We start from the raw sequence: 12,364 nt of genomic DNA, 5'->3' as shown, positions 1-12,364 counted from the left end.
ATTCAGTCTACCCCTTCTCCTCACCCTAGGGAAAAAGCAATTGTAGTGCTGTCACATGTTGACTATGCAGAGAAACAGAGATGAGAAATGCGATCAGGAAAAGGAAGGCTGTTGTGTGAGATGGCAGGAAAAGGGCGTGTATGTCTCCCTTTCAGTTCAGTTTCACGTTTTATAATCATAAATTATATACACTACCGCTATACCCGGTGTTCTCTTACGGCATAGAAAATATAGTCAGTTATTTTAGAAGATTTTATTAAATATGGCTGTACTTTCTGATACAATATAGGCATTTACTGCCAAGCACAGTGGAAGTACTGAGGAACTGATGGCATATTCTCATCAGGAATTTATCCCAGGATTCTGGTTCAATGAGCGCTTAACTATGTACAAAGTCACATAGAAGGCCTCGTAACTCAGGGCCTAATTTACTCGACTTTTTCTCCAGAGATAGAGAATGAGGGAAACGTCAGAGTAAATCAGACCCTAAGAAGCCATTTAGATGGATAATTCACAATTTGTGTGTAAATGACAGGTTTTGAACATTCCCCTTGCTTATCTGGTTAAATAGTTCATTTTCTGACTAAGATTTAACCGAATAAGAAAGGGGCATATTGGAGGCATTGCGGGGTGGGATTGAGCTGGCCGAATAACTTATTCAGCAGACTCTGAATAAATGTGATATAAATACAATAACTAAATGAACTTTAGCCTAAACCAGTTACATTCAGAAGAATATAGCTGATTAAGTGCTGAGCTGCATTTAAAAAAAATAATAATTTGCTGGCTTAGTTGCTCTTTCACAGACCCTTTCCCACCTAAGCTAGAAATATCTGGCCCTGCTGGGCTGTGCCTGCAGCTCCCCCTCCTCCCGTGCCCCTCAAAGTCATCTTATAAAAGTACATTTTCAAGGCCAGCTGCCAGCCTCCCCCTGCCTGCTCTTTGGTTCTACCAAAAGTATCCTCCTTGGCCATCCCCCTCTCTCCCCTACTCCTCTACCACCCCAGCTCTAACCCTCCCAATACCTTTCATCTGCTCATCCTCAGCCTGGGACTGTGGGAGCGACCTGCCACGTGTCAGGCCCCCCTCATTTCTATGGTTGCTAGGGGAGCTATCCTGGGAGTGTACATTTCCAGCACAGTGATTCTAAGCATCCACTGAACCTGAGTCACGAGGGCCTAATACCTTTAATCTGCTCATCCTCAGCCTGGGATTGTGGGAGCAACCTGCCACGTGCCAGGCCCCCTCGTTTCTATGGTTGCTAGGGGAGCTATCCTGGGAGGGTACATTTCCAGCACAGTGATTCTAAGCATCCACTGAACCTGAGTCACGAGGGCCTAATACCTTTAATCTGCTCATCCTCAGCCTGGGATTGTGGGAGCAACCTGCCACGTGCCAGGCCCCCTCGTTTCTATGGTTGCTAGGGGAGCTATCCTGGGAGGGTACATTTCCAGCACAATGATTCTAAACATCCACTGAACCTGAGTCACGAGGGCCACTACAGTGATCTGAGCTGAAGATGAGTGGATTAAAGGTACAGAGAGGATGGGAACATTGGGTTCTGTAAGGGGGCGGGAGGGGGACCCCAGGAAGGATGTTTTTGGCAGGTTTGGGGACGTGGGCAGGAGGAGAGGGAGGCCTGCATCAGGCCTTTAAAATATACTTTTTAAAGATGAATTTGAGAGGGGGTGATGTGGTAGGGGCAGTCTGGCAGGGCTAAAGGACATCTAGGCCAGCAAATTTTCTTTTTTCTTTTGAATATAGTCTGTTACACAGACTATATTCAAAAGCCGGATAGCTTTAAACCCACACCAGTGATTTTCAAAAGATATTCATTTACGTTTAAAGTTATTCGGATATTGATAGTCTGATAAATTCACCCAGGGATGCCACTGAATATCAGGGACAAGATATATGGCTAACTGTAGCCAGATAACTTATCTGCTTGACAGTTTACTGAATATGGACCTCAAGAGATTGAGGCTTCTCCGTGGGAAGCTTAATTTTAGAGAATTCATTTTAAACTGCAGTAACTCTGCTTGTTTCCTGATCTGCAGCTTATCTGTGCTCATTGTTAAATTATGTGGTGCTGCTGTAGACTGATTTCAAGGGAAAACAAGGTGCTCCAAGGGCCTAATTGGTTAAATGTTCCCTATTGGCACTGAATACAAAAACATTTGCTAAATTGAATTTCTTGCTTTTAGTATGAGAGATCCATAAGAATAATTTTTAGAAAATAATTGTTTAACATCCATTGGTGAGTGGCTTCTTTACGTTCATTTTCAATCACCTTTTCCTTGACCTATCATCATTTTAGTGGGAGATTTTTAAGATCTTTTTTTATTTAATTGCTCTATAATTTTAGTGCCTCCGATTATTGATAAAAATAAGGATGGGGCCATACAGTTGACGGCCATATTGGATACTTCAATAAACATTGAATGTATGGCCACTGGTACACCCCCACCACAGATAAATTGGCTGAAGAATGGACTCCCTCTTCCAATTTCATCCCATATCCGATTATTGTCTGCTGGACAGGTTCTTAGGTAAGTCATCAAGATGGAGAGGCCAAACTGCTTCAACTAAGCAGCTTTTGTGGTAGACACCATGTTGTACATGCTAACAGTAGTGGTCATATTTTCCTGAGCAGTATCCTCAGTGATAAACCAATTTGAATTAAGGAAGGATGTGTGGGTCTCAAGGTATATTGGATATTGGGAGATCCTTATTGTCCAAGCTTGTCAGGAGTTTCCAGGTCTTAAAGGGACGGTTGTGCCAACCCTACTCTTGCTCTTACTCCATGTTTGAAATTAAATTCCTGCTTATGGAAATTTGAACCTTAGGTTCAAACATTCAGTGAGGAAAAACAGGATAGGTTTAGCCTGTTCTTTATGACCTGCATTCATCTGGTAACTCTGCCCTTAAGCAAAACTGAGAAATAGCTTCTCTTTAAGTACTTGATTCGCTAAGGGTTTTTCCCATAGACACAAAATGGGAGAAAAGTCTTAATGAATCTGACTCTAAGTCTGAACTTAAAACATAATGATGCAGTTTTCTCTTTAGCATGAATTATAACCACATACTCCCCTCCCACACACACACACACACACACACACACCACTACCATCAAATCTGAATTCGGAATATAAACTAAAACTGAATATGATACCCCTGTATTTCTTTTTTTTTTTCATATATATAATTTTTTTTTTTACATTTTAATTTATCATGATGTGATATAGCAAAAACACAAAGAAAACAATCATGAGGACATAAGGATAACACCACAAAGATAGTAGGCCAAGGAAAATTTTGCTTCTTTGAGCAATTTAGGGATTAATTTAATCTCTACTACGTAATTTGTTTCCATTTACAGTGCCATAGACCACAATTGATCTCTGGCTTTCCCTTCATTTCAGCTAATCCCTTGCCTTCTTGAATTCTGTTATGGTTTTTGTATCCACCACACGTTTTGTGAAGGAATACGAAAATTTAAAAAATATTGTGTTGTGTGCTAGTCAAAGTGCGAAAGACTGAAGATGTCATTTTGAAAGAGGATGGCAAGTGGGCTGGAAGGAAATAGGCCATGGCCCTCGTCCTGCTAGCCTGCTGATCCTGAAGGCAGGCGAGTGAGGAGAACAGGATAGAATAAGGACCATGGAGAAGAGGGGTAGGAGCTGTCCAGAAGGGGGAGGGAGAGCTCACAGGGAGGCTCCAGCTGAGGGAAGCGGAGAGATTAGAAAGGAGGAAGAGATCAGCATCAGTGTGCTAGCCCTATCGCCACTTTCCAAGGTGACAATAAATTCAGTTTGTTAATTTTCAAGCATTTCATGTATGCTGACGATGTGCAAATCATCTTCCCCTTCTCTGACTCCCTCCAAACTGCTTTACTACCCCTGCTACATTACTCGGATTTCTGTACAGTGCTCCAGTCTATTATATTGTCTAAAATGGACTACTGTAATGCTCTACTCCTTGGCATCCCCACAACACACATCAAACCATTACAGCTATTACAAAACGCCGCCGCTCGTATTCTGACTAATGCTAAAAAAAGAGACCATATTACCCCCACCCTTATCGAACTACACTGGCTCCCAATACGCTCAAGAATTCTTTATAAAGTGCTCTCCCTCATCCACAAAAGTATGTTAAACTCCAACCTCAATTGGATCAACCCCCCCCCTCCTCCCACGTACCTCTAACAGACCCACTCGCCCTGCCCTTCAAGGAACCCTACGTACCCAACCTATCAAATCTTTCAAACTCTCCTCCACCATAAGCAGAGCCTTCTCTCTCGCCGGCCCCACTGTATGGAACTCCTTGCCCCATGACATACGCATGGAGACTTTCACGCCCAAATTCAAGAAAAAATTGAAAACCTGGCTTTTCCAGCAAGCCTACCCCTTGACACCGCCCAATTCATTAAACCCCTCTCTAATTGATTCAACGAACTATGATTAAGTATGTGCTACGACTAAGAATGCCTTTTGACCACCGATGTATGCCTTGTGCTCTTATGACTACTGATGCCATGTATATATGTATATAGTTTTATATATGTTTATATTTACAGTTTTCAATATTTATTGATCTATTAATTTGCATCGCCTAATCCCCCTGTTATTCTGTACTATTATTTCGGTTTTATGTAAGGGCGCCGCCCAAAAGTTTTTGTTCTTTGTGAACCGATACTATGTGCAAACGGATATCGGTATATAAGAGACCTTAAATAAATAAATAATACATTCTTACTGCACTTAAATGCATAGGCCCCTTAATGCTGGATAATATTTAAATTTGATAAGACAACATACACCCCTTCTTATCTTTAGATCAGAAATGAAGTCTTTCTGTGTCTCTCAGGGTCTATAGTCTCTTCAAGTACAGCAAAGGGATTTTCCCATTCATTCATTCCAAACCCAGTTGATTTTGGTGGTCTTTTACAGAATTGTGAGGGCTCAGGTGTCTGATGTCGGCACGTACACCTGTGTGGCTTCCAGTAGAGCTGGCGTGGACAATAAGCTTTACCACCTGCAAGTGTTTGGTAAGATTGCTAAAATCAGCTCATACATGGGCAGATTATTTTTCTCCTGTTTGGTGTCCTGTTGCGGCTGTTTGTTTTTGCATAATCTAAGCTTTCCATTACCCAGGGAGAATTGTTTATCTTTTCATGTATGGGCATTGTAGGATGTGGTAGAGAAATATCACAAATTCATAATGGGTTTGAGCATGGAAAATAATATTAGGCTGTGCCTGGTGGGATTAGCACGTAGTCTAAATAGTCTAAAAGGGCGTGGCTATTGTAGCACAGTTTTAGGCACAAGACTTTCTATAATTCTTCCTACCATTTGACAACTTGATTACATTTTCAGATTTTCATGCAATAGAGCTGTGAAGCACAAGGCTCACTTGGAAGCAAATGACTTGCAAATTCAGTCCATGATAATTTTGCCAAAGCCAGTCCCTGTTCTCATAGCCCATTGGCTAAATAATTAAAGGTGAATTTTCAGAGTTGCACACGTAAAATATCAGCACGTTCATGACTAAGTAGCATTTATTCGCGCACATGCTAATTTACAAACCTCACAATACACATGTAAGTAAAGCTATCTGAGTAAGTTTGCATGGGTAGAAAACGGAGCAGGCCAGGGCCAACCTTTATGTCAGTAAGTTGTTATTTTATAAGCAATTTATACCTGTAAATATGGAGGATTATCTGTGTGTATTTACATCTGCTCAATATCTGGAGTAAGTGATAGTAAAAGTGAAATACGTCTTGCTTTGAATGTCAAAGTGACCCCTAATCCCTACACTAATACCTAAACCTCACCTCAAGTTACTAGGTGGGCCTCCCATAGAGATCTAAATACCTGTCTAGTTTGAAGGCATTATGGCTAGTCTCTCTCTCTCTCTCTCTCTCTTTGCCACTACTTAGCTGCATAAATTGCAATTTATCTGGATAAATACTGCTATGTAGCCGGATAAATTGGAACTTAAACTGATAAGTGCAATATGTATTCGCACATTGTTTGTACATGTGCATGCATGCATGTTGCAGGGTGTATTTAAGCATATTTTATAACCTGCGTAAATCATATACATGCAGGTTATAAAATACAGGAGTACATTTTTGTGCATCCATGTCTGCACATATCTATTATAATATTTTATAATCTGCATGGGTTCATCTGTGCAGATTAAAAAATACAAATATCTACAGGCTAAAATATATGCAAGAACATTTGCCATTTGCGTAAATGTTTGCGCATAAGTGAACTAGTATGAATAAACTTTTCAGACAGCACGAATGTACATGCGCATGCTTTTCCGCACATGCACAAACTTCCATTTTTTCTGTGGTGGGCCCATTCCAAGATGGCCCTTCCTCCCAGCAAGACAGCCAAATTTCACCACGACTACCACAAAATATGTCGTGACTAGTATCCCTGGTGATGAGAAATAAAGAAATCCTCTTCCCACCCCGGGAACTCCAGAGAAACAACTGGGTCCTGAGGCAGACCTGGAGGAGCCACCAAGCTGAATACAATCAAGAATTACCTATTTATGCAGGGTAAGTACATTGTGGGAGCTAGGATGGTGGGTGGGGACAGGGAGGAGTGGATTGGAGGGCATTTTGGGATCAGGAGTGTATGGTGTAAGGGGTGGGTTGGGGAGGCAGTTGGAGGGCATTTAGGGGTAGAGGCAGAGAGTGTTGGGGAGCAGTTGGAGGACATTTGGGAGGTGGAGGTGGGGACAGTGGGTGTTGGGGAGCAATTGGCATGGCATTTGTGGGGTGAGGTGGGGCTGAGGGTGATGGGGACAATTGCTGTTTGGGGTGGGGTGAGGGAAGAGGGTGTTGTGGGCATTTGGGTGGTAGGGGTGGAGGCAAGGGTTGTTGGTACATTTGGGGATGGGGTAGAGAAAGGGGTGTTGGGGCATTTGGGCAATGGGGGTAGGTATGAGAGGGTTTGGAGCATTTGGGGGGGCTTTTGGGATGGAATTGGGTTGTGGCATGGGGAGGTCATCGTGGGTTTGTGGTAGGGCAAGAGACAATAGGCATATATGGATTCAGAAACTGATTTATATTACATTAATGGCATGACCTATGTACATGTGTTGCTAAAGTTTAATACTGAAATAGTTCATTAGTCATAGGAAAAACAGGACTACTTTAGACAAAGAGCATAAGTGTAGTAAAGATCCAAGTAAGGGAAAGAATGTTTCTGTTTTAGTTGCTGACTCCTATTCAGAGCTGACCAGTTTTAGAAGGGAGAAAATTGGGCCAGTCTTTATTGTAAACTTATATCCCTAAACAATGTGCTATCAGAAATCATAACGCATCAGAATGGGGTTGTCAGCCTTCACTGGCCTGCTGCCTCCCTCCTGAAACTGGGTCCTTGGCTGTTCTGGGATTGTCCCTGCTGTGGACTAATTTCCGACAAGTTGGCATGACATCACATATAGCTATTAGGGATGTGAATCGTTTTTTGACGATTTAAAATATCGTCCGATATATTTTAAATCGTCAAAAATCGTTAGGGCCACGATACAATACCAATTCCCCCGATTTATCGTTAAAAAATCGTAAATCAGGGGAAGGGGGAGGGCAGGAACTTACTTACTTGCCCTAAACCAATGGCAGGAAAACCGGCACACTAAAACCCCCTAAAACCCACCCCCGACCCTTTAAATTAAATCCCCCACCCTCCCGAACCCCCCCAAATGCCTTAAATTACCTGGGGGTCCAGCGGTGGTCCGGAACGGGCTCCTGCAATTGAATTGTGTTGTCTTCAGCCGGCGCCATTTTGCAAAATGGCGGCCGCAAAATGGCGGCCGCCATAGACCAACACGATTTGACTGCAGGAGGTCGTTCTGGACCCCCGCTGGACTTTTGGCAAGTCTTGTGGGGGTCAGGAGGCCCCCCAAGCTGGCCAAAAGTCCCTGGGGGTCCAGCGGGGGTCCGGGAGCGATCTCCTGCCGCGAATCGTTTTCCGTACGGAAAATGGCACCGGCAGGAGATCGACTGCAGGAGGTCGTTCAGCGGCGGTCCGGAACCCCCGCAGTCGAATCGTGTTGGTCTATGGCCGCCGCCATTTTGCGGCCGCCATTTTGCAAAATGGCGCCGGCTGAAGACAACACAATTCAATTGCAGGAACCCGTTCTGGACCGCCGCTGGACCCCCAGGTAATTTAAGGCATTTGGGGGGGTTCGGGAGGGTGGGGGATTTAATTTAAAGGGTCGGGGGTGGGTTTTAGGGGGTTTTAGTGTGCCGGCTCACGATTTTAACGATTTTCACGATATTTTAAACACCCAAACGGCAACAATACGATTCCCTCCCCCTCCCAGCCGAAATCGATCGTTAAGATGATCGAGGACACGATTCACATCTCTAATAGCTATACGAAGAAAGAGCAAAGAACATGAAGCAGCGTCAAGCTTTCAATAGGAAAAATGCAAACATACCATTCTGGAGGTCAGAGAACCAGCAACATTGAACTAATAGCAATGTATGTTTACTAGGAGAGTTGAGCCCCCTGATATTGAGTGTGACACATCAATTTTCTAACCCCAGTCATTGTACCTCACAGGAAACCTTAAAGATATTACTCCAATGATATTCTGATGCTCAGGCCCTCTGCTATCCTGTATTATAATAAGGTGTATTACATAGAACCAGATTCAGACATAATCAATGTGTCTTGAAAAGATCAAACTTCCAAGTAAATCCTCTCCCCCTCTCACCAATCCCCCCAGTGTCGCACAGCCCAGCCTAACCCTTAGCATAAACAATCAATTATAGCACCTCTCCAATCCCCAAACCCCAAAAAACCCAAAAATCATGCATCCAAGCCACAACTACCATGTGCTCCTCTCAGGAAACTATTCCCCCAGAATCTCCCTCACATGCAATTGTATTCACTGTACTTAAATATAAGAACACTCCCTTCCTTCTGAGTATCTAACCCATGTGAAACCCCGAACCCTTATACGTAACATTAACAAGCTAGTAAGCTAAACTTTCCATTTCCCCATCCGCAATACTTAATCTGGCCAACTCTGTTTTTGTCTTTGCTTTTTTTTTTTTGGAAACAAGAAGTATTCAGAATAACTTTTGAAATTTGTGAAATCAGCACACACAAAACCTCTGTCCTTACAGGTTTATATGACTAGCAATTCAGAATAGTTAGACACACATTTTGTGCCAGGAACTCCATCTCATTCTCTTCTATGTCTTTGGATCCTTGGGTAGTCAAGCCTTCTTTTCTTCTTCTTTGTTCAATATTTTTGTGAGCGACATTGTAGAAGTGATCGAAGGTAAACGTTGTCTATTTGCAGATGATAGTAAGATCTGCAACAGAGTGGGCACACCTGAAGGAGTAGAGAGAATGAAAAATTGCTTAAGAAAGCTTGAAGAGTGGTTGAAGACTTGGTAGCTGGAATTCAATGCCAATATCACATATGGTGTGAGGTAATCCAAAAGAACTGTATGTGATGGGGGCTGCAAGGACTGGGAGAGGGACCTTGGGGTGATAGTGTCTGGTGATCTGAAAGCGGCAAAGCAATGTGACAAGGCGATAGCTAAAGCCAAAAGAATGCTAGACTGCATAGAAAGAGGAATAGCCAATATGAAAAAAGTAGTGATAATGCCTTTGTACAGGTCCCTGGTGAGGCCTCACCTAGAGTACTGTGTTAGTATGTTCAATTCTGGAGATCGTATCTCAAAAAGAAGAGCAGGAAGAAGACGATCCAGAGAAGGGCAACCAAAATGGTGGAGGATCTGTATCGGAAGACTTATGAGGAGAGGCTGAAGGATCTGAATATACACATTCCAGAATGAGAGGTGGTACAGGGGAGATATGATACAGACTTTCAGATACTGAAAGGTTTTAATGATGTACGTTCCTCGAACCTTTTCCATTGGAAAGCAAAGAGTAGAACTAGGAGTCATGACATGAAACTTCAGGGGGGATTACTCAGAACTAACGTCAGGAAATATTTTTTCATGGAGAGTGTGATAGATGCCTGGAATACCCTTCTGGAAGAGGTGGTGAACATGAAAACTGTAAACAAATTCAAAAAGGCATGGGATAAACATTTTAGATCCATAAAGGCTAGAATTGGAAATTAAAAAAAGGGTACATAGGGGTGACTTGCATGGAGCAGCAGCTACTATCCCTAACAGAAAGCATGGGGGTTACTATCTTTAACCAATTAGCTTACATGATTGTGTTGCAGCATCGTTCTCTGCTCAATGGCAGGGGAAACAAGGGGAAATGGATTCAGGCAGCCAATGCTGGGCCCTGACTTTTACGGTCTGGGGCACTGAATGCAAACATTAGGGAAAAAAGTGTAGGACTGCTTCTATGGCAAAGTCCTAAAGCAAAGCACGTTCAAGCAGTATTGTATGAATTATCAAGAAGGCTGCTCACCCTGTAAAAATGTTGTTAGCAGTAATTTTTTTTATGCGTTTGACAGTTGCTTGGTTTTGATGGTTAATGTTACTACTCTTAACATAAGGGTTGGGGAACCTGCATGGAGTGGCAGTTGCTACCTTAAGAAAACTGCTGGGCAGACTGAATGGATTATTTGGCCTTTTTCTGCCCTCATTACTATGTTACTATATTACCATATTCCTTAAACCAAGGGTCCTCAGATCTGCTGCTATTAGACAGTTTTTCTAGGACATCCAGACATTCCCATGGATCTGAAAGGGGATAATCCTTTTTCCCATAGCTGAAGTTTAATGAAAACGAAAAGCCCCATTGACAACGAATAGATTGGGAGGTTTCATCTACTTTCTTTTCAGAAGAGTAGAGGATGGTAAATCTGTGAAAACCATTATATTTTCTCCTGTTTTTATTATAGAGTCCTTAAGCATGGCTTACTCATCAGGGTTTGCATAGCTTGGTAGTGAAAGCATGCCATAATAGATCTATGCAAAGCTTTACCCAAAACCATTCCTCCAAGAACACGATGGACCCTGTCTATCCTTACATTTTTGCCAGAATCAGGCCCTACCACTAGCTGGAAAATATATTTTATTATTTCATGCAAATTCTCCTTTCTGTCAATTTTAGGCACTCCCACAATCTTCACATTCACTCTTGTCTATTCTCAAAAGTCCTCATGTTTATCTTTGAGGATCTGAACCTTTTCCTCCAAGGATTTGTTTCTCTTGTGAGAATGAACCAAGAATTCTGTTTGTTCCCCCATATATATTTCTGTGAGATCCACTGTCTCTTTAAGATCCTTAAAATCCTTCTGTAGAGTAGAAGTAGCCCCACAGATTTCCATTCACAGGATATATCACTTCAGAGATATTAATTTGCCATCAGATCTATTAGTTATGTTATTGGGTGAGCCACAAAGGAATTTCCCACCGTTTAAGAAGGAGGGCTATTAGTTTGATTAATCATTTGCTAGTTGCAACCAGACAAAACGTCACCTGTTATTGGAGGTTGGCTTTCACTCCTCCTTTGGCTGCATGGTTATAATTACTTTGGCAGGTATATACAATGAAATTTATCACCTATCAAATGTGGGATTTATATCATAATGAGCCCAAAATATGGGAGCCTTTTCACTCCAAAATAATGAATGGGGAAGTATGTGGTCTGGAGTATTTGGGAAATGCTTAGTGAGTTATATAGTCATTGAATATTTATTCTAACCAGGTACATATTGGGATGACTTAATACTTTTGTGTTTTCCCATTTCAGCAATCCAGGTTGCATATGGATAAAGCATGAATGGTATAATTTGTTCTCTTTGTTGTTCTTTATGGTCATATGTGTTACTTATTCTTTTGTATTGTTTCCATTGATTTTTCTGTTTTTCATCTGACATTGTACCATATTTTCCTTAATAGAAATCTCCAAAAAAGAACTAATAGATTTATAATTCTATTTCCCTGTATAGATTGAAGGCCTGAAAAAGAAGACCCGGGAGCTACACCATAAGGAAGGGGAGTGGATCGACTATCTGCATTCCTCCTGGCAGGAGAAGCATGGAGGTAAATTCATTATATGGCCATCAGGGAGATATCAACACTCTATTCCAGCTTACATCACAGGCCACACTATTGCCTTACCATTCTACAAGACCTTGTCTCTTTCTAGAGCTTCAAGAAACTCTCATGCACATTTATTTCATCCTTGCCTATTCCGTGGGTCATGGGCAATGCTGTCATGAAATTACTCACAGGCCTAGTTTTGAACTCAAGAGGGTGTTTGAACCTACTCCTGAAACTTGTACCATGGAAATTTAATACATCCCATTAAAAATAATAACTCTTAGACTTGGGGCTGCATCCTGGCCCTTGACAGCCTCTTATGTAGACCACACTTCTACACTAACT

General features: G+C 42.1%; 1 protein-coding gene across 1 annotated transcript in view; it reads left to right on the top strand.

The window, feature by feature from the left end:
• HMCN1 (hemicentin 1) overlaps positions 1-12,364 on the top strand; it is a 688,208-nt gene that overhangs the window by 526,429 nt on the left and 149,415 nt on the right. Inside the window, 2 exon segments of the mRNA XM_029617466.1 lie at positions 2,366-2,549; positions 4,953-5,050. Of these exon segments, the coding sequence (XP_029473326.1) occupies positions 2,366-2,549; positions 4,953-5,050 (282 nt within the window).

Source organism: Rhinatrema bivittatum, chromosome 10 (genome assembly GCF_901001135.1).
Source record: "Rhinatrema bivittatum chromosome 10, aRhiBiv1.1, whole genome shotgun sequence".
NCBI lineage: Eukaryota > Metazoa > Chordata > Amphibia > Gymnophiona > Rhinatrematidae > Rhinatrema > Rhinatrema bivittatum.
The sequence above is the reverse complement of the archived record's forward strand: the minus strand, read 5'-3'. Positions and strand labels throughout refer to the sequence as shown.